Genomic DNA, 27,929 nt, shown 5'->3' with positions numbered 1-27,929 from the left:
ATTCGGGAGATCATGAGTTCGATTCCTACGGCCGACGATCCTAACCGGGTTTTCCAGAGTTTCTCTCAGTCCTAGCAGGCAAATGGTGAGATGGTACCTGACAAATAGCACTGGTCGGCTCCTTTGTGTAGTTAATGTGGTAATGTATCTAGTGTAAAATGGCATTAAGGCATATCTCGTGTTTGTTAAATTAATTAAATCAGGTGGTATGATTTTTCATTATATTTCTTCCTTACTACCCATAACACTAATAGACTCACATATTTAGACCCTATTATAGCCTCTATCTCGTTTAAATGTGTAAGTAAAGTTCAGGTATGCAGGAAAATATCCCCGCCCCTGTTTCGTCCTCCATAAAAAGTTCAATCAGCGTTCCCACTGATCTGGGAAATTCGCGCAATTTGAAGTACGGATTTGTATTTCTCAAACCGTTTTTACAGCATTATTTTGCTACAGCAGGTTTTTTTTTTAAGTATTTTATTTTATTCGTCTTGCGACGAGCCACAGGTTTCATATTTCCACTTTAAATTAGATGTAACCGCATTTTAACGCCGAATACACATGTACAGATACAACTGTACTTGTATAATCAACTTCTGCTCGGAGAAAAGTCGGGGAATTCGCGGTCGACAAATCAAATAACTGGGAACGCTGACTATTATATACACTGATATTTTAATTATCGTCTGTTTTTCATTAAATATCGAAGTTTGGAATTTAAAAAAAAAAGAAGCAATAAATATATATATGAGCATGTAAAGACGTATTTTTGTACTTTTAAGTGTATACATTTCTAATTTTTGGTGCAAATCCGGGGTCTAGTTATCACAACCTTGAAGTGATTGTCTAAATATGTCATTATTAGATCAGTCCGTTTGAGCAATTGAAGTTGTAGCACCTGGCAATTAGATATATGATGCGGCTCGTGCCATATTATGATAGGTTTAATAGCACTAGTTTGGCCATCACTGGGATAGATGTATTTTTTCAGTTCGGTTAGGTTCTGAAGCTAGATCCCGGTTTGAACTCTTTCCCTTCGAACTGATCATAAATTGATCGAAAGTGATTTCAGATTTACTGGAATGATAATGACAATCATTAACGTATTTGATTATTTCAGTGTATTAGGTAGGTTCCAGATCAACACCTTTAAAGAGGAAAATGGAATTATCGTATCATGTTGTTGAGTTTAAAGAAGACAGTGGCGGAGGTGTCGGGATCGTACATGAGTCTTGGCTGACTCCCAGGAAAAGAGAGACGTATTGGCCACCTCGCACGTTAATGTTTAAATATAATAAACTCTCAGCGGAGAATAGTACGCCTACGGAAGATTGGCCTCTACACACCATAAAGAGGTTTTTTTTTATCACACAGGTTTGTTCTCATTATCTTTGTCAGCGATATGGAATAACAAAATGTAGATGTTATTGAAAAAAAATGTTAGTTTGTTTAATGAGATAATATTAACGCGTTAATCTTCGTAGCTGATCTTGTGTCGAGTCGGCCCTATGCCCTTCTTTTGTGCCCGAAGTTTAATGTTCAGTGGATATTCAAATTTGTAGAGAATGAAACGTAATAGCCCATTACCGTGCGTGTTTGCTATTTTCTTTATGATTGAAAGAGTTTTATTGTTAAATGTATAGGAGGCATTTCATACGAATTCACCAGAGGCATGTTGCTTCAGTCACAGATTTGGCTGATATTTATTTTACTGAAAGCTAGTGTTATATAGGTAACAGAAATGCAATATGAAATTATTCTAACAGATACTGCAGAAAACACGTGTTTCAAAAAGTGATGAATCTTCCCAAATTGGTCGTTTCTAAAACACAAGAACAGGAAAAGAAGCACATCTCAAAAACTATATTTGGACAATTATATAATTATTTTGATTTTTTTGAAAGCGAAAAACTTCCAGTTTTACAGAGGGTGTGCGGACTACTGGCTGATTTCAAACATTCAACAAAACCATTTTAAGGTGTCAATTTGTGCCGAATGTTTACTTTATTTTTTCTTCACAAGTAAAATTGCTTTATTGTTATACAGAGAAGCTCCAGCTTGTTATCAAACTTAATCTAACCTTTCAAAGACGTCGAATATCCAAATTCGGCAGCGATCGACACCTGAATTTAGACCCCAGCTCTGAAAATATGAATACTGTAGTATTATATTTGTTCTGATAACGAAACACTTGAAAGTATTTCAAACGTTTTTCACAGCTCTGAATTTCATTACCGTCTTCATACCGTTTTGGGTGTTTTTACATAAAATGACTCAGATTTATTTTTCAGATGACCTACTCAAGGCAAGAAGAAAGCTGGTACAAGCCCAGGATGAATCGAATCTAGAAACTGATAACGAAGTTACAAGGCGACCTCAGAGGAAGAAAAAGCGTCCGAGTAGATTAATTAGTGATGATGATGATGGTAGTGAGGATGAATTTTATGTAAGAGGGCAATGTCGTACGAATTACAGGAATTCATCACTAAGTTTACCTTCACCGCCTCGTTCATTACCATCAGAACCAGCTTCATGTGATGCAGGTGTGTATTCTTTATATTCTCTTAATTAGTGCCGGCCATTGTGTTGTTTGTCTGTGTGTTCTGCCGAATGCATAAACTGATTCGAATGAAATTTTTACAGATTGTTTATTGTTCAAAGTACAGGTCAGGCTCGTTGGGGAAGTAAATCGGACAGTGGGGTGAAACCCTGGTCTGAAAGGACAAAAATGTATGAAAAACAATAATTCTTTATTAAACACAAATTTAATGCACTGTCTTCTGTTAGAACAACCTTAGAAATGTGCACACACACTTTGGAGATTCCAGGCTATCTGTGTGGACGGGAGGGGGGCTAAATCAAAGAAGGGGAGGGGGCGGAACCCCCTTAAAGGGCAAAAATGTAGAAAAGGAAGAAAAAATAATTTAAAACGAATTTAATGGACTGTTCCAGGGACCTTTGGGTCAAAGGCCTGCCTTCGGGCAGAACACCAATCATCATCATCGTTATAGGAGCCATAAATATGCAAACATACTTTGGAGATTCCACGGTGCTGGTTGGGGGTGGGGGTCGGGGTGGAGGGTGCAAAGGAATACTCGAAAAATGAATCCGAATAACATTTTTACAGATTTATCGCGAGGTCTACTGTTAAAATAACCTTCATACTAGTTAGATTTGAGCACAGTTGCAGACAAGGTGCAGTTTCCTGCCGTTTGTGATCAAATATTCAATTTTGACGATAAGTCTTTCCTTTTTTACCTGTGCAGCGTGACTGATTTGTGCAGTTGGAAGTGCATTGTAAGGGCATCTAAAATGTACCAGGGTTTATCCCCGGTCCTGTCACATAATTTTCACTCTTTAAAATAAATATCTGCACCATACACAGTATTGGCACCAAAAAAAAAAAAAAAAGACCAAAGCAATGTTATTTAAAAAACGCACACCCTTACGTGACAAGTCAGTGCGTCTGAGGAAGGTCTTGTTACAAATTGAATCTTGTCAAGTAAGGTATTTTTGGGAATAAAGAAAATTGCTTTCGTCATATATGTTTGTTTTTAGTGAATAATATTCCAAAGTGGTATACAAGTTCACTCAGAGTCGTTCCGTGCAGAGTCCACACTTTATTATTGTTAAAATTGAGTTTGTTTCCCTATATGCATACATTGACGAAACGAATCTTCGTGTCATTTCAAACTGCGTTAACGTAGATACAACTATAGAAAAGCAGAGTGGAACTGAAATTTAAAGCTGCTGAAATTGTAAACATTATTCATTGTATGCCAATAGGCAGATTTCTTCAGGAATATACCTATTGCAGAGACCCTCATGTCTGAAATTCCGGAAAATTTCTAGACAGTTTCTTTGATCATATCCGGACACAAAAACTTTGCTTGTGAACGACATAGCTGCCACAATTTTGAAACGGCTTAAAACCAAACTTGTCTCAAAAGTCGGTTTGTAAAATATTTCAGATAATATAATTAGTATACTCATACTTTGTGTCCAACACTTTTAATCCGAATAAGTTCATTAGCCAGAATGATCGGATGGCAAATTTCAAAATGGCGGCCATTCAAACAAAAAAAAAATACTAATTTCCACGATTATTACCCAAACAGAACCAAATTTGGCTGGGGTGTTTGTAATATGTGAGTTGACCAAGATAATCACAATGATCCATAAAAAAAAGTCCAAAATAGTTGGCATTTAATTGTCTAAAAAAACATGAGTGCCGCAATTACGAACGTTTCGGAACCAAATTTTGCCCAAAAATTGATAGTTGCAGTACAATATGTTGGTTGAGTGTGAAACTTAGAATAATTCTTTAAAAAAATGGCTGCCACGCGTACTTGTTAGAACTGATTGGGACCAAAGTTCGTACAAAAAATTAGATATTTACGATATCTGAGTTGAATGTGAAAATCGGAATGATTCAACAAACTGCTTTGAAAGTAGAGGTCGTTTGAAATGTTAAAAGAATCTACCTGTTCTTTGCGGCCCTGTTCCAAAAAGCGTATTTTTAATGTATGACTGTGGATATGATCTTAATATTTTGAATAATCTGCGAAAGTTTTCATTTGAGTTTATTTTTTTAATAATTTTTTTTTCTCAGCAGAAGTTACAGAAGGTCGACCAAGTTCAGATGGAAATACATCACCTGACAATCAACTGTTAGAAGGCGGAACATCAAGAATAATTTCGAACTCGACCTATCCACAGTCGTCCACAGTTTCGGAATGCTCGTGCAGTAAGTTACTTTGATTGATTTTAATATTGCATTTTTGCCAAAATTTTATTTTTTTCGTGTTGTTTACATGATATTAAAATTTGGAGTTATACTTTCGTTTTAACCATCGCAGCTATGCAACGCGGGACCGAATGAATAACTTTGGATTCCAACCACTCTCAGAACTTGAATGAAGTAACAGTTCATGAAGTGACAGATTTGTTCTTACGTTTCTCCACCATTTTATTTTGCCTGAACAGAAGCTGAATTACAAAGCATTCCCATTATTCATGGCAATGAAATTGCAATTATGTACCCACGCCTCCAAAAGAGCATATCCATCTTATTCTGCACATGATCTAACTTCAGACAACCAACCATGAGTGAATGATATGAGGTTTAAGAATTACAAAGGCTTTAGAAGATATTTTGTAATTCTGAAACCCTGAAACCGCCCACTATGGTTTGTTGTCTAATATTAAAGAATGTGCAGAATAAGGATGCATTTGCTCTTCTGGAAGTCTGGGTACAAACTCAACTATATTGGCTGGCACAATGACACGCTGGTGACTCCATGTAAATAGTCCGTTTCCTTTAATCTTAATTTAGTTTTCCCTGAGTTTCTTTTGCTTCATGCCTGATGAAAGACGTAGCTCTGTTCGAAAAATCCCTTCTAAAGTTTTAATTGTTAAAAGTAGTTGTGGTACATGCCAGTTCAGGCAAATTAACACGTATCTACATTAGGTAAGCATTTTCGTGTTTTCTTTTCAGCTTGATCTGAATATAGGCTCACCTAGTTGGTAGGTATTACAAGAATGTAATACTGTAATTAAAACAAAGAGACACACTTGATAAGTATATAAACACTGGAGGATAATAAAAATCACTTAAATGTCTGGAGAAATAAAACTTCCCCTAGTTATAATTTTTTTCTTCTACTTTCGACTTTTAGAGAATAGTCGTGTAGTACAAAGTAACGTAGTACAATTTTAACATATATGAATACTGTACTATATGTTATTTTACATTAAATATTTACAATGTTAAAATATATGTTATTAACTTCTCAGTACCTTTGTTTAAGAAAACATTTTCTGGGGTTGGACGTAGGGCCAACATAATCACATGATTGTGGACGTAACTTAATGTCAAGGGTTTCAGTAAAAATCAAATATTTACGAAGATGTGAGTGAGAGTAAATTAAAAATTACTTCTTTTGTACTTCAGGTTTATTTTATTTATTTACTATCTCTTTTTCTTTTTATTTTAAAATACAACAACCCTAGATATACTTAGGTCACTTATTCCCAATTTAAACAGCAAATGGTGTGTTTAAGGTATTCTGGCGCTTCGGCCTACCGTCCCCTTCCCACCGCCTACCTTTTCTAACAAGTATTTTCTTTCATCCAAAAATTCATACACGTCATGCTTAAACACAACAAGAACATAATATTAGAGTAATTATTACAAAAATTTTAGTATTAATTTTCTCCCATTTTGTTTTCATTCTAGGTTTTGCAGTAGTTGCAAGACACCTTGCAGAAATGAAAAATATGCTAATAGATTTAAGCAATGATGTTTGTTTACTGAAGGAAATTCTACATCGCCTGCAAAAGTGAACTTACCGGAAAACTGCACAATTCCATGTACATCAGTAGAAGACGTGTTAAACTTGGAAGAATGGCTTCAAGTACGTGATAATGCAACGACGCTGGTAAGCTTGTGTTCTAAATAATAGTATATTTGCATTTTTACGCTAATTTTGTTTCCGTGCATCAATATTTAAAAATTGAATTAAGGAGACAAATTAAATATCATTCAAGCTGTTTACTTTAATGAACATCTTGCCAATTTTAGATACTTTATTCATTCCGGAATATCGTAAATTGTTTATGTAGGAAGATATTTCTAGTTTTTCCTTGGGAGGGGGGGCTCACAGAATCCAGAGTCAAAATTTATTTTTGGATTCTAGGCAACTGTGAATGAACACAGGGGAAGGAAAGGGCGTGTTAGATATTGGGAAGAAGTCGTAATAAGACCTATTCATGTAAGGTAACAGTGCAGTAGGCAGAAAGAGACCTGAAACTAAACTGCCCGTCATTTTTATCTTACACCCTTCCTTGTCTCGTGTTAACCCAAAGTTGATTAAAAAGAAAGAATAAAAATCGAATGTGGATTCTTCAAGGGATCCTACCGGCGAAAGGAGCACCCCCCCCCCTCAATGAAAAGAGGCCAATTCAGTACGTTTGAAATATTGAAGAGGACTTCATTTAATTAATTAGTAGAGTGAATTTAAGAATCAGTTAAAGTAAATCGGGGGGTGGGGGTGGAAGGATACCTAAAAGATTTGAAACCAAGGGGATAGTGCCTCAAATTTCTTTTATTAAAATAAAATCCCATTAGAATAACGGAGAATTTGGCAAATTAAAAATAATACCTAGATATGAATTTAATGTGTAAACGTGTCTAGGACTTTAACCTTTCGTTGTGCTACGTTCATGAATTGTTGAATTAAGTTTACCGAACCCCATTATTTATTCTTTACGCGTCTTAAAAGCACGTCAACTTTCAAATTTCGTCCAAGGCAATACACTTTAATTTTTAACATCCTTCTTTAAAAACACTGAAGTACCAAATTGTGTAAACTCGTACCCACAAAGTAGTTCACACTATTGTAGTTTATTTGTGGCAGCCCTGCTTCTAAACAATTATACGTTCAGATAATAAAGATGTTGCTCGGTAAGTTGGGTTAAAAAAAAAAAAAAAAGAACTAAATCAATGGTCCACTTAACGAAGAACAAACCCTGGTAATATTTAACCAGATGGAATGCCTAGAGGAGGCTTTTTCCTTCATATTCAAAACTCTATCACGCACACGTATTCATGGTTCAAAATATTCAACATGAAGCACACCGTCGTCTCTTACGTTACAACTTCGACCTTAAGTACAACGGCGATGTGTGTGTGAGATGTTCTTTGAGCACTCCCTGTTCATAAGTAGTTCCCACGAAGTATTAGAGCTTTAGAGCAGTTGCCAATGGGCAATCCCGTGTGTCAAACTACCCTAAACATGGGAGATCAACCGATTCGTGTGCTGTGTGCTTTCAAATTCAATGCATGAGCCGTACATCATCATGATTGTATCGGTACGCAAGAATGGGATCGAAATCATCCTTTATTCATCTGTGAACAGTTATCCTCCGTGAATAATGTTTTATCTTTTCAAAAATACGGAGTTATTTGATTACTAAACAGTTCATTCTGAAAAATTGCATCTTAGTTACCGACTAAACACCTCCAAACAGTAACTAGATTACTTGGGCTTTCAAGCGACGGCTGAACCGTCGCATTTCTTAAATGATGTCTTTGCAACAAAAATTGGACTTTTAAACAATCCTCATCCTACTCAGTGCGTAAGTATTGTTATAGAAATCCACCATTAGATGTTAAATAGTTATTGCAATTGACGTGAGGCCATTGGTCTGTAGACCCACTACTGGTATATTGTGATTGCTTGACTTACAACGTGAAGGAAGTGTTTCAATTCTTTTCTTATTTTTATAATTCTGTTTCAGGAAACGTACCTTGGCACTTTTGGTGGGAGAAATCTTGGCCACGTCGTGAGGAACATATTAAGAAGAGTTTTTACTGACGAAGTAGCGGTCTTGTACAATTGGACTGGGAAATGTAAAAAGAGATCACTGGAGAAGTTGACCATTTCAAGAATAATATTAGGTAGGATATTACCTTATCTCGATACTTCTCGTAAATTTGATGCAGTGGCACTAGTCGACTTGTGTTGACGCCTTTCATTTCACTGAAGGAAATTCAATGATACTACTATGTAAGGAGCAGAGGTTGATGAAATATATTTGAATTATTTCATGTTAAAAGGGCATATCTGCAAAATCAATGAAGCTCATTTTCGCATTTCATCACCCACTTCCAGCCTGGGCCACCAGAAGGAACAAGAGTAGCGAGACCGGCCTTAACTGGTGGGAGTTCTGTACACCTTCAATAATTTTCTTCAATGCGGAAGAGAGCAATGTTGCAAAATGAGAACTGACAGTTGTATTGTATTTGGAGATTGGAGATTCGGTTTGGGGATATTCACGTAGCCCTATGCGATATTTACTGTACAGAAGATTCTGTGTAAGCAAATCTAGGTGTAAAAGGAAATGTGTTTTCAAGTAGAAGCGGGCAGATGATATATACGACTTAACAAATTTTTAAAAAAGGTTAATAGCGTTCTCGACGCCGAAATTAAATTGCCGCAAATTTTAAAAGTTTCCCTAAATATTTCATAAACTTATAAAGAGGAAAAAAATTGCAAGTTGTTCTTTTAACAATGTGATTTTCCAAATGATAGCGTAGTTACAACTCCTCTGAATGTTTTGGTTATGTAAAAAGCGAGGAATGAATTTTTTTTTTTGTGTGTGTGTGTGTTAAAAAGTTTATTTCCTAACTTTCAAACAACGGAAAATATTCAGAGAAGTTTTAACTACGCTATCATTTGTAACATCATGCGTGCAATTTAATTTCGGCGTCGAGAGCCCTCTTAAAACCCATCACTTAAAAGAAAGAAAAAACTCGATGACCTATCATCAATTTTTATGTTGTAAAGAATTAAAACTTGATACAGAGTTTGAGAATAAAAATTAACTGTTATCAACGTTGAACGTAGTTAACTTTTTTTTGACACGAATTTCCTTCAGTTTGCCAATATCTCAGAAGAAAGCATAGCAGTGATTCTTGCAGTTGTTTACGTAGACTGTGACTTATCTCTAGTATTCGTGCATAGCTTATACAATGTTCTGACTTAAAGTGTTGTGAAATTTCCTTCATGATTTTTACCCATTTTTATTTTTGACCTCTCTTCTTTACTTAAATACAACCAAATATTATGATGTGAGGCCGTTAAAATTACTATTTCTATGTGGTGAGTGCTCAGATTTTATTTCATTGTGTAGAATCGTAATTTTTTAAAATCAACTATCATTAAGACAGTGGTTTTATTTTCAGTCACGCCAGTCTGTTACATAGAACATTGTAGTAAGTTTGCGTGTTCATATTTCAAGTGTTTTCGAACCGTTACTGAAGTACGGATAATAAAGAATTGATGTAATCTATTGGTTCTATTTGTAGTATATCTAGTATTGTTCTGTTGACTTCACAAATTATTTTCATTTCAGGGGCTGTGCGTCTTAATGGAATAGCCAGGAAAGCAACAGACCAGGAAATAAAAGAAAGGATTCAGAACTGGTTCCGCTGGGGAAGAGATAGAAATGGAGGAAGAGAACGAAGGCGTACGTCATCCAATTTCCAAGAGACACAAGAGGAGACTAATCCAGAAGGAGGAATGGACCATTCTTGAGGCATTGCGTTCATCTGGGAAACAGGTTGCAGGATGTTCTACGAATTTTGTGAACTTTCACTCAGGTACAAGTGTTGCTAGTAATGTAAATATTTACAGTCCTTGTATAACAAGCGCTGAAACAACTTTTATATTTACAAACAGTAGTGAGAAAAGTAATGATGTAACTTCTATAGTTGCAAACAGTAGTGAGAACGGAAGTGTGGATGCACCACATCATTCATTCTGTGTGCCTTCAGTGAAAGATCAGCTCATCACCTGGTCTAAAACCTTTAATATACCTAATAATGCAACAACGGCACTTTTGAAGATTCTGAAACCTCATTTTCCTGATTTGCCTACAGATGCTAGGACGCTTTTGCAAACTCCACGAAACGTCCTCACTCAAGTGTTACATGATCGTGGTTCTTTAGTATATATTGGTGTAGAAAAAGAAATAGTAAAATTAGCACATGAAGGTCTACGAGATGGTCAAAAATATCCAATAATATCAACCCTAAAACCAGACGACATATCTGACTTATTAACTCTTACCGTAAATGTAGATGGTTTACCTGTTTGCGAAAGCTCTTCAAAATCTTTCTGGCCGATACTTGGGTTATTAGATCAGTCGGTTAACAAAACGCCCTTTATAATTGCTATTTACTTGGGCGATTCTAAACCTAGCAGCAGTTATGAATTTCTTCAGCCATTCGTGAATGAGTGCCTTGAATTGGAAACAAGAGGAGTAGTTGTCAATGGTAAGGTTTATGGTTTTCGCGTAAGTTGTTTTGTAGCCGATGCTCCAGCTAGGGCATATGTGAAGTGTATAGTCTCTCATAATAGCTTTCATGGTTGTGAGAAATGTGAACAAGAGGGAGTCAGCTATGGTAATACAACATGGCAGTATGAAGTTAATTTCAACAAAAGAACTGATTCCGACTTCCGTAACATGTTTTACGACGACCATCAACGCTGCGAAAGCATATTGTCTAATCTACAGTTAGGATTAGTTTCACAATTTCCTTTAGATGCTATGCATCTTCTATGTTTAGGAGTGACAAAAAAGTTAATACGGATGTGGGTTGAAAAGGGTCCCAAACAATGCCGACTGAGCTTTCTTCAAACAAGGGAAGTGTCACAAAGATTGGAAAGCATCGCCAAATTTTGTCCAAGAGAGTTTGTTCGTAAACCCAGAGCTTTATGTGCTTTTAAATTTTGGAAAGCTACGGAGCTTAGGGCTTTCTTATTGTATTTCGGACCTATAGTTTTAGGAGGAATTCTCCCTAACCATTTGTATGAACACTTTCTCATACTACATGTATCAGCTTACATACTTTGTAGCAAAATGTTCAGTGGCAACGAGGAGTGGAGGTTATATGCAAGTCAGCTACTTCACGTTTTTGTTAGTTCTCTCCAAGTATATTATTCTAGAAGTATTTTAACATACAATTTTCACAATTTACTTCACATAGCAGATGTCGTAGCCAATTACGGGCCCTTAGATAACTTTTCTGCTTTTCCCTTTGAAAATAAAATGCGGAAGATTAAATCCATGGTGCGTGGTCCCAATCGTGAGTTGACGCAGGTTGCAAACAGATTGTGCGAAATAGATTCAGTGTGTGACAATACTATGAAGAGGATCCGTCCAGTAACAATTGACAAGAAGCAAAACATAAAGTCCATACGGTTGGAGAAACTTGGTGGGTGTTTGCTTTCTTGTGAATCACCGGATAATTGCTTTATGACTAAAGCGAAAGAAGTACTTCTGATAAAATCAATTGTTCAGAATAGTAGAAACTCTGAACCTTACTCATTAAGGTGTCAAGTGTTTTTGAAGAAAACAGACATATTTCATAAGCCTCCTAATAGCAGTTCGCTACACATGTTTAGAGCATCCGAAGGAAAGGGTGAATTAACAATCTCATCCGATGAATTCCTCACAAAATGCATTCTAATTAGGGACTTTTGTCATGAATCCTTGTATTACTGTCTTCCTTATTGTAACATGGACCATTTTTATTAGAATTATGAGTTTACACATCGACGGCATTTTGCTGCTACCTTATATCTCAAAAAACATTCCTTCGAAAAGAAGATATGACAGTTCTAATCAGATCCGATCAGAAACTTCACCCAAGTTCGTCAGCCTTAAAAAGCGGTAAGATGAAAGATGGATGAGCGAAAGTTTCTTGGCGACCTGTTAGAGAAAGTTAGGAAGTTGCCAAGAGGTGGCAAGATTGATGATATTCGGGTTTTACGGTTGACGATGGTGTGAGACCTCGCGCAAACTTCCAAAGTTTCTATCACATGTTTTCGCCAAGGAGCTTTGCTCATCCCTCCTCCGTCTTACCACTATTCTGGGCCTGACGAACTTAGCTGAAGTTTTGGTATCTCTGATGTTTTTGATCGGATCTGACCGTGTTTTGACGTAACGTCCTTGACATATATGTAACCCCATACACTTCATAGTACGGTTAGTTGCTTAAAGCTCACTGAAATATTTTTCACATGTTAGTGCAAAAACATTTGCATAAAGTTTAGAAAATATTGTGATACGACCTACCTCATATTTCATAATTTTTTCAATACTCGGGACGTTATAAAGAAACTTTGTGCAAAATTTCAACTCTCTAGCTAACTGGGAGGACCCTAACAATGAGAGTCAGTTAGTCAATGAGTACGTGAGTGGGCGAAAAAAAGCTGATTTCAGAGGTCCACAACTCAGACATGGTTTATGCTACAAACATGCAATTTTGCACATTTGTGCATAACTACCATATCACCCAAACTTCATAAGCTCATTTTCCCGTCTTTAACATCGATTAGTTTTTACGGGCCCTCGAAATCAACGATTTCGCGATAAACTCCGGTTCGTGTATAACTTGATTTTGGTAGCTTACATTTCTTGGTGCGCTTGGATGGGCATGCGATGCCGCGCATGTTGATTAATGTTCCTTAGATAGGTTTTATTGTATTTCAGGAGAGAAAGTTAGTTAGAGCAAAGATACACATCCAGGTTAAAAAATTTAAAATCTAATTTTCTGAGATATAAAGTGGCTGCAAAGTACCGTTGATGTATGATCTCCAAAGTGAATTCCGTTAACATTTGAAGAGTTGAAAAATAGCAGGTGTGTACTGAGTTGCAAACCCTAGAAATATACTGGATTTTTTTTAAGAACTGTATAGAACTATATGGAAAAATCAGTAATATAAGCATTAGTTTCGCAATGTCATTAATTTTGGTGCTAACTCAACGTTTAGATCCACGTAAGAAATTACATGGGCAAAATTTTTCGGTTGTTTTCCACAACTATCTTCTACTACTCTCATAAGGGAAGCTCAGGTGGGACCCTGCACTTTCTTTATGACAGCCGGAAAATGTGTGAAGTAACCGAAAAACTTTGTCCAAGTAATTTTCTTACGTGGATCTGAACTTTAGGCTTAGCACCAAAATTAATGACGTTGCAAAATGCCTCTTTCTGTATGTAAAAAAAAAAAAAAAAAAAAAAAATCGTTGTGAAATCATGACTAAGGCTTTTCACTTCGATGAGACACGTTTGGTTTTGGAGCTATACAGCTGCTGTCTGTTTTTCAGAATCTGGTTTTAACGGTATTCCAAGAGAGAGAAAATTGTGAGAAGTGAAGAAGACCACTGAATTCTTTTAGAAAGGACGCTAATAATGAGTGTCCCAAACTTCACGCAAGAATTAATTATGACATAAAATACATATTTATACTTAAAACTTGATTGTATTTATTTATTCATTCATAAACTATACAGTATACGGTTATGCATGGAACAACACATCGGGTAAATAGCCTCCACATACGCACACTGTTGAAATTTTCCATGACCATTTTAAATGAATCTGGCTGACTTTCGTTCATATAGCGTTCATTTTCCTTGAAGTACAACGCTTGTTGGCATTCCAAGGCGTTAATTCGATTTTCTGAACTACAAATGCAACGATTTTGTTGATTAACAAACCCTCAAAGTGTAATCGGCGATAAGGCTCATTTTCAGCTCAAGTCAAAATGTAACAATTACTTTTTGCGTGAATTTTGGGACACTTTCGTATCAAGCATATAGGAGACATATTTTGATCCAAGCCTGTACTACAGTATTAATTAGGGATGGGAAATTTCGGAAATTTTACTTTCTAGATTCCGGAAAATAAAATAGAAAATTTCGAATGTCGGAAAAATCTGAATTTTGAAAAAAGAAACAAAAACACCGGATGTTTAGAAAATAATCCAGTTTTTTTTCTACCACAGTCAAGAGTCAACACGTTGAGTTAATGTGTTTAACCAACCTCCAGTTTTTGGTGTGTGTGTGTGTGTTAAGGCAATGGAAAACCAGCTTTTGTAAAGTACAGCAATTCCCCACGCGACCAATTGAATAAATAGACATAAGAAATGATTAAAAAAAAAAAAACTTTCAGTTCGTAAACACTGCTCAAAGTTTTGGTCCAGCTTGAATCCGCGTGTTGTGGGCTTGTTGCTCTTTAGCTTAAACCGCCGCAGTCGGAAAGGGACAAGTCATTTTACTGAACAGGAAATATTGGGGCGCGTCACCTGGCCAATTACATCATTGTTGTCGCCTTTCGTCTTCTGCTACTCAAGGCAACCCGAATAAAACAAGTGGCTGCCCGACACTGTCAAAAGCTGTCGCTGATTTAAGCAAAACGCGGAAATTTTCTATTTTGTATTTCGATCGCATCTGCTTCTACTTTCCGTATGTTGGATATATCACCGATGGGATACACGGATGCGTCGGGCGACCCGAAATACATTGTCAGGTAACTTGTTTCATGTGAATGGCCTTGCGTAGCAGAAGCCGTAAGGTGCATGCAATGATGCCATTGGCTAGATGGCCCGCGCCATATCCCGCTAAAACATGGCTTCTCCCCCCCTCCCTTCCATTTGGCTGTGACGGTGAGCTCAAGAGCACCACGCGGCTTAAAACAAAAATCAGAATCTCGAAACCCAGACTGCTTGTTTCATCTAAGTACGGATTTTTTTGAAAGCCGGATTTCGGAAATTTTTGGCCTAGTATTAATGCCTTCAATGTATTTTTTTCAGTTTTGTGATGTATCATTTTTGTCTAAATCGTATCAGTATTCAATAAGAAATGAAAAGTATTTAATATTTTCTTGGTATGCCATAGCAGAGTTCTGTGCCCTCTTGCATAATTGTGGAACGTTTCATGTATCTATACAGGTAGTTTCTATGAGTGTAATATAAAATTATTTTTCAAATAAGACTCTTTTTATTCCCTGTTTGCACGAATTGTTTTCACGTTGTTTCAATACTTATCAGGAAACCTTTCTCGCATTTGAGAATTTAAAAAATAAAAATGAGATCATCCATATTGCGCCATCCGTATAATCTTTTCAAATATTGTAAAATGACATACAAAATATCACACTGTTATTTGTAGTAAAGTTATTTCCTATACAATTATCGTAAAACATTATAGTTTTAGGACTTCTGAGTAATAAGCAAAATGTATATAGTTATCACTAAAACGAAAATGTAAATGGTTATCAATGAAAGAAACAAATGTTTTCATTGATTATCCGAATAAGCATAATGGCCTTCAAAGCATAACTATAGATTTTGAAGGTTTGTTTAACATGTTTTAAATACTAATTGTATGATAATTTGACACCATATATAAATTACATTGTGGGTATATGTATATATGTTTTTTCCTTCAAATTTTTGAATAAAAACTGTCCGCTCAAATATACCTCTTTGGTTTTCTTCTGGTCCTTGAAGTCCTTTCACCAATCATGTGTGAAATATGACTGGCTTTTTTTTTTTTACAAACTGCCGAGGATGGTAGCTCCCATGGTCGCAACAGGAGAATGACGGCATTGTACCTTGTGCAGGACCAGACAATAGTGACGCAGCCAGTGGTGTACGGGTAGTAAGCCTGCTTGCCAAGTGGCATTCGGCTAGGTCGAGCGTAACCACGAACCCTTCTCCGGCAGGGCTTTCTCTGGGTTTCCTCAGTCCCACCTGGGGAATACCCGGATGCTGAGTTGTGCAAATCCAGAGCCGCGCTACCTTCGCACATTCTTCTCCCTCCCATATCGGCCTATGCATTGATATCTAAAGGTTATAAATAAAGTTCAACTTCACTAGAAAAGAAAAGTTACGCTCGACCTAGCCGAATGCCACTTGGCAAGCAGGCTTGCTACCCGTACACCACTGGCTGCGTCAGTATTGTCTGGTTCTTTACAAGGTACAATGCCGTTATTCTCCTGCTGCGACAAAGGAAGCTACCATCCCCACCATCCAGTCCATGTTGGTTGAAATATCGTTGTTACCTATCGTTGGCCCAACGTGGGACCAACGTTGATAACTGATTGGAAGTTGAATAATGGTTGTGTCATCATTTGTATTGTCGTTGGCCCAACGTCGATCTATAGTTGATAATTGGTTGACGTTCATTAACGGTTGTGTTATCATGTGTCCTGTCGTTGGCCCAATGTTGATATATGGTTGAAGTGCTTTAACGGTTGTGTTATCGTTTCTATTGTCGTTGGCCCAACGTCGATATATGGTTGATATGTGTATAAAGTTGAATAATGGTTGTAATTACGGTTGACTTTTTGTTGGGCCAACGTTGTAAAATGCTAACCGTTGTCAAACTGTTGCGGTAACGGTTGATCTTTTGTTGGCCCAACGTTGACGTAAACATTAACGGGTGAAACGTGGTTGAACAAATGGTTGACGCGACATCAACGGTTGGGAAATTGTTGAAAAACTGTTGTTTTCTTCGTGGGACCAACGTTGAGAAATGGTGCGTTGGCCCAACAAACGCAAAGCGGACATGCCCAACCATCGTTTCAACGGTTGATAATTGGTGATGTCAACTAAAAATCAATATTGGGCCAACCATTTTTGGTAACATGGGTTGTAACTACAATTTTTACCATTTTATATACATATTTTTAACTGTGTTGGGAATGCCCACACGGACATTATTCGGACAATGAAGTTCACTTTTCTAATGTGTTCTGAATTTGTCTGTGGCCTTTTTCCAGTTGTTGAACCCTATGACGAGAAAAGTCAATTCAGGTCCTTGCATCAGCATTTTACCTGTAAAATGTACGCCTTATACAATCAAAACACAAAACGTAATCTTTGACTGTGTCATAATGTTACCAGGAAATGTATGAAATCATTCCACGTGACAAGATCAGCGTGCCGTTCGTGAAAAATTGAAACCCTTATTCAGCTGAGTTTTATTTTCTAAAACAGGAATTTCAAACTTTTCCCTTTGATCCGTTATACAAGATCTTCCATCAAGTTCTTTAGGCATGTCCTGTATGGGAGTGTTGGGGGAATTTGTCTCAATTTGCCTGACTCTTTGCTCAATTTGCTGCTTGGAGGTGCTCGTGGAATCCTGTACTTCAAGTGAGCCACATTGCAGAGAATTCTGAGATGCACTTTCTTGTGAACTTTCTGTACATATGCTGGCACTGGTTGTTGGTGAATTTTTTTCATAAACACCAGGAAGACTTGTATTTTTCGAAACTTTCTTTGTTTATTATTCAACCGTGTGTCAAGAAGGGCTCTTTTTCGGCTAGACATAAAGTAAGAAATAAAGTAAGGAACACATGTGTAACATGCATTTACTTGCATCCCTACATAAACACCAAACGATTTAGTAACGCAAAGTTAACTCTCTTATTTTAATGTCAGACTGATTTACAGGTTTCAAAACTCTCTCCTACAAGGCCTAAGTGAACGTTATGTGATTTGGGAGTTCAGGCGATCGTTAATGCGTAAACTGAGTGCTCCTTCCGAGAATTTAATCAGTGTTCACTTTACTTTCTGTTGTGCTGGTAAAGCAACGATAAAACACAAATACAAATACTCAAAAACTAATGTAAGGTGTATCAAAATTTCAACTGGGTGAATAATAATTGTGCGTTGAAAAATTATTGCTAAGGTTCGCCAACTAGTAATTAGATCATCGATTTTGTGGATGGATAGGACTTGAATTTTTATGGGTCCTTCAGCACGTTTGGATATATCGGTCCTTCATGTGACAGGGATTACGCCCCTCTGCGAGCACACAACCCGGAAAAGGAACAGAGGAAGGAAGGGAAGAAGTAATTAGAAGAGGGAGTCACAGCCTCTAAAGAACGTACCATCCCAGCATTGCCTGAGGAAACCATCAAATAACCTGTCACGATGGCCGGCCTCGGAGATCGAACTCCGGATCTCCCTAATACAGAGTCGTAATACTACCACTGCGCCACGGTTGCTCGTTATCGATTTTGTAGGGCTGATAAACTAATAATAATAATACTTGCAATATCCTATAATCACAAATCATTAGGTTCAAAGCAATCGGACAATTAATTAGAAAAATATTTTGTATTTTGATTTTTAATCCAAGAAATTAAACATAAAGGAAATGTTTCTAGCCTGCTTTAAAATTTAGAAGAGCTGTTGCATTTGATAACAAAAAAGTGTTGTTGATTTAGTGTATCTTGGGTAATGTGAACAAAATTAATTCATTGTTAGATATAGGACTCTCTGTGCCTCAAAACATCATACCGTATTTTCATTTTTTAAATAAAGCACACAAACATGGGCAAAACAAAATTCATAAAAGCGGAACACCATAACAAAAGGTATTATTACACCAACGCGGTTGATGCACTAACTCAACTACGAACAAGTAGTGTCTACACTATATAATTTGTAAATGTTACATTAAAAAAATCTGTACTGTATATACCCTATGTGATTAAAAGTATCCGGATAACTGGCTGAAAATGACTTACAAGTTCGTGGCGCCCTCCATCGGTGCTGCTGGAATTCAATATGGTGTTGGCCCACCCTTAGCCTTGATGACAGCTTCCACTCTGGCAGGCATACTTACAATCAGGTGCTGGAAGGTTTCTTGGGGAATCGCAGCCCATTCTTCACAGAGTGCTGAACTGAGTAAAGGTATCGATTAGGTCGGTGAGGCCTGGCACGAAGTCGGCGTTCCCGAACGTCCCAAAGGTGTTCTATAGGATGCAAGTCAGGACTTTGTGCAGGCCAGTCCATTACAGGGATGTTATGGTCGTGTAACCACTCCGCCATAGGCCATGCAGTATGAGCAGGTGCTCGATCGTGTTGAAAGATGCAATCGCCATCCCCGAATTGCTCTTTAACAATGGGAAGCAAGAAGGTGCTTAAAACACCAACGTAGCCAGCGCTGTGAGAGTGCCACGCAAAACAACAAGGGGTGCAAGCCCCCTCCAAGAAAAATACGACCATACAATGACAACCACCTCCGAATGTTACTGTTGGCACTACACACGCTGACAGATGACGTTTACTATGCATTCACATACCCACATCCTGCCATCGCATCGCCACATTATGTACTGTGATTCGTTACTCCACACAACGTTTTTCCACTGTTCAATCGTCCAATGTTTACGCTCCTTACACCAAGCGAGGCGTCGTTTGGCATTTACCTGCATGATGTGTTGCTTATGAGCAACCGCTCGACCTCACGCCTGTCATAGTACTTGAAGTGGATCCTGATGCAGTTTGGAATTCCTGTGTGATGGTCTGGATAGATGTCTGCCTATTACACTTTACGACCCTCTTCAACTGTCGGCGGTCTCTGTCAGTCAACAGACGAGGTTGGCCTGTACGCTTTTGTGGTGTACGTGTCCCTTCACGTTTCCACTTCATTATCACATTACACACAGCGGACCTATGGATGCTTAGTAGTGTGGATATCACGCGTACGGACTTCTGACACAAGTGACACCCAATCACCTGACCACGTTCGAAGTCCGTGAATTCGGCGGAGCTTTCTAGTGACTACCGAGGTCGCTGATAACGAGTACCTGACAGTAGGTGGCAGCACAATGCACCTAATATGAAAACCGTATGTTTTGGGGGTCCGGATACTTTTGATCGCATAGTGTATTTATGTAATGTCAATGTCGGATTCACACCCTCTTGTTTCTTTTTGTTTAAGAATGCTATAGAGTTTTACTTAAAAAAAATAGTACTCTCGATTATTGTAATTATTCCATTAGCGTTACCCAATGATAATGAAAAATGGTGATTCTGATATTTTTACATACTTCTCGTACACAATTATGTCATAGAGATAACAATTACTGTTTGAATACAGTCCTTTGCACAAACGCTACGATAGACTGTTGCTACTTTCCTAAGAATGAATATAAGTTACTCATTTTTCTGAAAATAGTTACATCCAGTTCTGTATTTTTATTTTACTCTTTCTTTGTTCAAAAGCCTGCCAGCCACCTTTCACGAAATCAAGCTTTTTCGCTGTAAATTCTCTTTGAAAGGTAGGGACGTACAGAGGTATTTATTTCGGAAGGGGTCCAAATCCAACACGAGGATGGATTATATTATTTATAGAAAAGTCGGGATTTCGGAGGAGGTCCGGACACCCAGGACCCACCTCAACATATATCCCTGTCGGAAGTGTTCTTGCTGACGTTTGTGAACGTGTCCCCTCTTCAAGCAAGAACGTGGTAAATACTGTCATTCGTTAGTGCTCACAAGGGATACATTTTCCTCACTATAAAACTTACTGTACTCTGCATATTGTTTGTAAGAATAATTGAAATTTACAGAAAATATATTTAAACGTCCTGTTACGCATTTAAACTATTATTTTTTTAAACTTTAAAATCTCGCTCAACGACTCGTTTCATATCGCAGACAAGATTACTTAAACAACAATTCTTAAAGAATTTACAGTGTTTTGAGAATGTACACCAATTGAAATAAAGTAAATTTTCAATTCTTTTTCCTAAATCTTTCTGTGTAACATGGGGCCAGAAAAAGCGCACAAATTCATGTCTCAAGGAGAAAGATGAATTGGAATAGAGAATTTTTTGACATTACCACAAAAAAGTAGTTCATACAGTCACTGTTGTATCATGTTGTTAGTCTGAAAGTGGAGTGGCAAAACAAGTATTTTGCCCTCCACGAAAATTTCAGCGGGGTTAGCTGCCCCCGGTTCCAGCGCCCCTGCATACATTCAACTGGAACAGCAAAAGCTCCCATTTAGAAAAAACTTCAATTATCGTTAGTAAATACTTAAAGTTTTTATCTAATTTAGAAATACTTTCAATACACAGCTATCCATTAAACAACAACAGCTTACCATAAATCATTAACTCTCTAAAACAAGGCGCAATCTTCGAAAGTTTTTTCGTTGTAGCTTCGAATAATAATTGAATATCTTTTCCCCATCTACTAAATATTTTCTGTAGGTAGATGATATGCCACTCGACACTACATATATTTTTATATACGCCGCAAGCCTCAGAAGTCGTCTAATATTGGAATCACAAATTGAAGATAACTCCATTTAAACAGAATCCACTAAATTTCAGTGCACTAACAAGAAGAACATGACTTCTGGTGTCAGTTTTCCTTGGCTGCTACACTGTCTTGCACTATCAAGCATTTCACATTTAAGGAAATTAAACAAGACTGTTTTGTATATCACACGATTTCAGCTCTTGTCAGTCTTAACGCGTTGTTTTTGTAAAAAAAAAAAAAAAAAGGATTCGAACTATATCAAAGATAGAACTTCTTGTTTGTACATAGGCTTGTAGAATTATCAGTACACTAACTATCCCTACTTCATTAACTTCTTTTAAACGTATATCTAAGTTTACCGGCAATATTGCGTAGCTTCGAGTAATGAGAATCGTTTCTCTTACTAAATTTATGCCCCAAATCCTGGAGAAATCAGAATGTGCATGCAGAAATATAGCCACGATATAAATGAAGAAATAGCTAGACTTTACATTAATGAACATTGAGATTGTAATTGCATCAGTGAATTTTATACCGATTTGTGTCATATTAAATTGAAACATTTATCAAAGTTGAGTTAATGGTATACGTATATTATATATGTTTATTCACAGAAATGTATATATAAGCTTATTTAAATACCAATGCTTTTAGGAATTTTTTTTGTTATAAAACACACTCATATAGTCGTTTCTAACTGGGTTTTGCATAATATGGTTCTCAATTTTCTTGAAACTGTTGGCACAGATGAAGGGTTTTCTCTACGTGTAAACCAGCGGTCACTTAATTCGTTCATATTTATATTACTTCCCAATATCCTCACTCATATGTGTTATCACGGATTTTGCCTAGTTGATTTTTCAATGTTCCCTTTTGTATTCGTCACTGGTTTGTCTTTCGCTATTTTCTTTTTGCAATCTTCAGACAATTTATATGTGCCATTTATATCAGTTAGCAAGTGTCAAATTTAACTTAACTAAATTTTTTCGCACACTCTTGATTGTATCAAGCATCTCTGGTGTACGTGTTCACACAATCCTGTTAAACTTACTTTCCTATACCCTCTTCCTAGATACTAACACGCAAAATGCTTCTCACATGATACGTTAATATGTTGTAAAAAATTACCTTTTACTGTATGTTTTTCTACGATACATCCCCAATATGTGTTAACCTATGCGCATCTACACAAATTCGACATGCCTCCACACAATAAATTTACGTAGAATATTATTCATTTGAATATCTCCATGTGCCTTGCACATATAATTTTCACGTTTGAGACTCCACATACTTCTCCGAAATTGAAATTCTGTAAATAACTTTTGAGTATTATGGCACATGTAAGCTTCGTCACCTGCAGTTAACATGTGTGTTTCTAGAGCTGAACTTTGATCAAAACTTCCATCTTCCAACTTACTATATATTTTTGTACATGCATACATTAACATATTTTACTAAGCTTCCTTTATTACGAAATTACGTTCTACACTTTTGGCATGTATGCGGTTTTCATTTGTATGTAAATCCATTTGTACAGTCTTGCACATGTGAGGGTCTTCAATTATATGTATTAAAATGTGATATTGACCATTGAGTAAATCAGTTTTCAAGCTGTTGGTGCGTATGCGGCTTCTCAACTGTGTATATAATCTTGTATTTCCAAAAGTAATTTTCGGGAAAATCCCGTTCCACTCTCCAGACTTTCTGGTGCATGGGCTCACGAGTTAGATCCCTGCCTTAGCCAAGTGAACTTCGTGGTCGACAAACGCTGTGTGCATGAGTTTCCTCGGGTTCTCCCGTTTCTTTACAATTTATTTATTCCACAATTTCATTTATTTCTCATCACAACCGTGTTCCTTAGGCTAGCCAGAATAAGCGTGGGAAGCAAAAGTGAAAAAAAATTCATTTCATTGTTCTCTTCGCACTTACGAATTTTACATCTATATATTAAGACGTGTGATGCCAAACTTAATGTTTCGGCAAATCCCTTGCTACTTGTAGGTTTCTTTCACACGTGTACTGAAATGTAAGACGCCGAAGCTTTTCTTTCAGATCCATTTCCGCAAATTTAGCAATTCTGAGCCTTCCTACCTTTGTGTATTAACACGTGTGATGCCAAATACGATGTTTGAGTAATTCCCTTTCCACACTATTGGCACGTATGAGGTTTTTTACCTGTGTGTATTAACATGTGTGATGCCAGACTTGATATTCGACTGAATCTTTTTCCGCATTCTTGGCATGGATGAGGACTCTCACCTGTATGTTTCAACATGTGCGATACCAAATTTGATTTTTGAGTAAATCCTTTTCCACACTCTTGGCACATATGTGACTTCTCACCTGTATGTTTAAATATGTGTACTGCCAAGGATGCTCTTTGAAAGAATCCCTTTCCACATTCTGGGCATGTATAACTTTTCTCACCCTTATGTAATAACATGCGATGACAAACTAAATTTAGCAGTAAAAAGCTTTCTACACTTATCGCATCTATGAGATTTCTCACCTGTGTGTGTTCGGATATGTGAATTTCTCAAATGTATGTATTGACATGTGTGCAGCCAAATGTGATCTTCGAGTAAATCCCATTGCGCATTCTTGGCACGTATGGGGTTTCTCACCGGTATGAGATAACATGTGCGTTGCCAAATTTGACTTTTTAGTATATCCCTTTCCACACTCTTGGCAGGTATAGGGTTTATCACTTGCATGTGTTAACATGTGTGTTACCAAAGTGGATCTTTGACGAAATGCCTTTCCACAGATCTCCGCAGATGTGAGATTTTTCACCTGTATGGATTAAGACATGAATTTTTAAATATGATTTTTGAATAAATCCCGTTCCGCACACTGGGCACGTATGGGGCTTCTCACCGGTATGAGATAACATGTGTGTTGCCAAATGCGATATTATAGTGTATCCCTTTCCGCACTCTTGGCTAGAATGGAGTTTCTTACGTGTATGTGTTAACATGTGTGTTGCCAAACTAGGTCTTTGAGTAAATCCCTTTCCACAGTTTCCGCAAAAGTGAGATATTTTATCCGTATGTTTTAAGATATGTCTCGCGAAATATTTTCTTACACTGAATCCCTTTCCACACTCTTTACACGTAAAAGATTTCTCACCATTATGTTTCATCATATGTGATGCTAAATGTGATATTTGATTAAATAACTTTCCACATATTCGGCAGTTATGAGGTTTCTCCCCTGTATGTGTTAATATACTTGATGCGAAACGCGATTTATCAAGTTCTCTCTCCTCACACTTATGCCTTGCCGAATGTGATCCAGTATATGTTTTGGACAACTCGTCGGAAGGACGAGATTTGACAACTGAATGCGAAATCATTTCCTTTCGTGTAATATGCGTATTCGCTTCTCTGGAAAGCGTACGCACATCTAACCTGTAACACGTTCAATAAACAAGGAAATAGAAATTAAGGTAAATATGATGGAGCACAAAAAAGTACATGTAATATACAACAATAAAAATACAGCATCCTAATTGTGGGGCGTTCCCAAACAATCATACGTTAAATTTCAAGACAAACTGAAGTCGAATACTATTGTGCTATCGCATGAAATTTTGTAGAGATTTGGAACCGAGATATATCGAGGGTTTCCATACCACTTCCATTATTCAAACAAATGGACGCCGTTTTTGTTTTAGTATCTCGATATATAACCGACAACGTTTTGGAGGTGATTCCTGACCAAAGAAAAGACGAAAAGTATTGACAAACCTGCGTGTACAAAAGCTTCCCTTTGGAGTTATAGGCTTCCGAAAACATGAAAAAATGAACTTTAAAGATGAATAGCTCCAAAACTATGGGACCTACCGAAGTCGGATCAAGAGATCACTGGGGAACTAGTATGTGTCCTATCCAAACATCCATGGTTCAGAATCATGAGGTACTTCCGCAACAGTTTTTATACAGGTAGCTGGTGGGTACTTCAAATTATATACCCGTAGTCACTCCCTCTATAGAAATAGTTGCATGAATACCTTAGGACACTGTAACATGTATTTTTGGATAACGTACATGTTAGTTCCTAAGTGATATCTTGACTTGACTACAGTGGGTCCTATGGTTTTGGAGCTATGGATCTTTAAAATTCATTTTCTCATGTTTTCGGCAGCCTATAACTCCGAAACGAAGCATTTGTGCACCCAGGTCGGTCTATACTTTCGAACAAAATACATAATTTCAAGCAGTATACCAAACTGTATTAGCGTTTATAATACATTCCGAATGCTTTGCTATTTAAATCTACAATTCGATCTTGATATCTATTGAAATATATGTAAGTGGTTAGATGATATATATAAGCACTTTTCCCAAATAAAACCATCTGAGAAACATCAAGTTTTCATTTCCTTGTATTTTTTCATCTACTTATAATACCTTAAATTTTGACAGCAGAATTCGACGCCAAGGTAATGGAAACATGGATTGCCCCGTTCGTCTCCATTGTATTATTAGGCTTTCTGAATTTCTAAGGTACTCATGCTATAATCCGTAAGCAACACCAACAAATATGTGTGCTATTATATATTTTTGTTAACTCATAGAATTTATATACGAAATAACCAGACGTAATGCTATTCGAAAAAATCAAACATGTATATGGATTAGCAACCCTGCTATAAGGAATGTTTAATATCTTCCAGGTATTATTAGCAGCCTGAACAATTTCAGTAGTTATTAGTTTTAAAGTTAAAAGCACGTGTCATGAAAATGAAATGAAATCTTTGAGTTTTAGGTCCCACGTCTATGCCGGTTAGGCTAAAGGACATGGTGATGAGAAATGAATGAAATGAAGAAAGTAGGAGGAAACGAGTAAACCCCGAGAAAACCCACGAGTACATTGTTTGTTCACAACAAAGCCCAGACGGCGCAAGCTGGGATTGAATCCGGGACCCCAAATACCGGAGGTGAACGCTCTACTACTGACCAGCAGCGCCCCCGCGTGTCATGAAAAATGGTCTACTATGTGTATTTTAAAAAAAACAAACATAATTTACATTATAAAAGAAAGGCAGGTTAACTTTAAAATAAGTTGTCTAATATGTTCGGTGCCGATCTTCAATGGCCTTTTATCATGTTACGTTCATTGAAATAGGTATCATAAACAAAGGAGGATGATTAAATATATACGCCAAAAATTACCGTCTCATGAGTCTTTCATATTAACTAACTAACTCTATGGCCTATGGAACCCGGAGATTCAATGCCGCGTTCGTAGCCTACACTGACTCAAAAGCTCTCCACTGACTTCTATTCTTAGCTAATTGGATCCACGAGATCCATCTTAATATTGTCCTCCCATCTGCGCCTAGGTCATCCTAATGGTCGACTTCCGATGGGTCTTCCAGCCAAGACTGAAAGCGTTTCTACTTTCTTTCATCCTAGCTACATGACCTGCCCACCTAAGCCTCCTAGACTTCACGACCCTAACAATGTTGGGCAGACCATATAATTTATGTAGTTCCTCGTTATGAAGTTTCCGCCATTCCCCATTCCCGTTCCTCTTGGGTCCTAATACTCTTCTCAAGATCTTGTTCTCAAATACTTTCAGTCTATGTTCTTCCCTCAGAGTAAGCGACCATGTTTCGCAACCATACAGAACAACAGGATGATTAACGTTTTATATATTTTAAGCTTTCATATTAGAGAGAGAAAACTTAGAAATACGCTCGTCACTTAAAATAATCTGTTGCATTCAGAAGTGTTTTGGAAAATACCGTATTTAAAAGGGAGAAGAAAAACAAAACAATCTGCGTGATATACACTTGTCTGTTATTAGCTCAAGGAATGGGTGAATCGCTTGAAATTAAACTTTACATTGAAGTTAGCATTTTTTTATAAGCCAGCTCTTTATTTATTTTTCTATTTCTTAAGATATTTTAATTAGAATGAGGATAATATGAGTAACACAATTGCTTTAAATTGTATGCCAAAAATAGGGTACTTAACGGTGCATTATGTTAGGGAGCTGAAAAGCCAGTGTCCAAGTTTCTATGAGTTAAGGGAAGAATGCTGGTAATTTCCTTAGTTTTCTTAACATATAAAATCCCCATGTGATATAAAATTAATATATAATGTACAAACACCTCTCACACATCATCTGATGCAGTTTAGTGATCACAGTTTTGCTACCATGCAATAAATTTTAGGAAAACTCTTTTCATGTGGATGTCACGAAATGCTATTCAGGTACGAACTCATAGATCTCAAACGAAACATACAGACTTGTTTCGATATTATAACATATGGAACGTCTAAAACTGCAGATCTCTGGCATATGACATAAAAAATCTTTTCAGCTAAAGAGGAATCACTTTTCCTCTATATAATACCTTTCCTCGCGTTCTTTTTTACTGAAGTGGATGATTTTAGTTCTTGGAAAAAAATATGCCAAAGAATCGCAATTTCTTCCTTCGTAATTCACATAACTTGTTTCACTCCCGATCTATTATAGTACAGCGTGGTCCGTAAG

At 37.0% G+C, this 27,929-nt stretch overlaps 1 protein-coding gene across 2 annotated transcripts; it reads left to right on the top strand.

Moving 5' to 3' along the window:
- The first annotated feature begins 15 nt into the window (after positions 1 to 15).
- LOC145660661 (uncharacterized) lies at positions 16 to 15,805 on the top strand. Of its 2 annotated transcripts, none has more exons than XM_081725976.1 (6): positions 16 to 1,374; positions 2,292 to 2,543; positions 4,616 to 4,747; positions 6,239 to 6,440; positions 8,302 to 8,461; positions 9,919 to 15,805. In XM_081725976.1, the coding sequence occupies exon 6, from the start codon at positions 10,012 to 10,014 to the stop codon at positions 12,103 to 12,105; it is 2,094 nt and encodes a 697-aa protein (XP_081582102.1). In that variant the 5' UTR covers positions 16 to 1,374; positions 2,292 to 2,543; positions 4,616 to 4,747; positions 6,239 to 6,440; positions 8,302 to 8,461; positions 9,919 to 10,011; the 3' UTR covers positions 12,106 to 15,805. The 2 variants fall into 2 exon arrangements, with proteins under 2 accessions (XP_081582102.1, XP_081582104.1); XM_081725978.1 differs by having other exon boundaries at positions 4,613 to 4,747.
- Positions 15,806 to 27,929: the final 12,124 nt, after the last annotated feature.

This window comes from Thermobia domestica, chromosome 9, assembly GCF_964235325.1.
Source record: "Thermobia domestica chromosome 9, izTheDome1.hap1.1, whole genome shotgun sequence".
NCBI classification, from domain to species: Eukaryota; Metazoa; Arthropoda; class Insecta; order Zygentoma; family Lepismatidae; genus Thermobia; species Thermobia domestica.
Note: the sequence above shows the minus strand (reverse complement) of the source record. Positions and strands in the feature narration are given on the sequence as shown.

Bases quoted from the DNA above. Each gene is read 5' to 3' on its own strand.
- LOC145660661 (XM_081725976.1), top strand. From the start codon at position 10,012: ATGGAGGAAGAGAACGAAGGCGTACGTCATCCAATTTCCAAGAGACAC.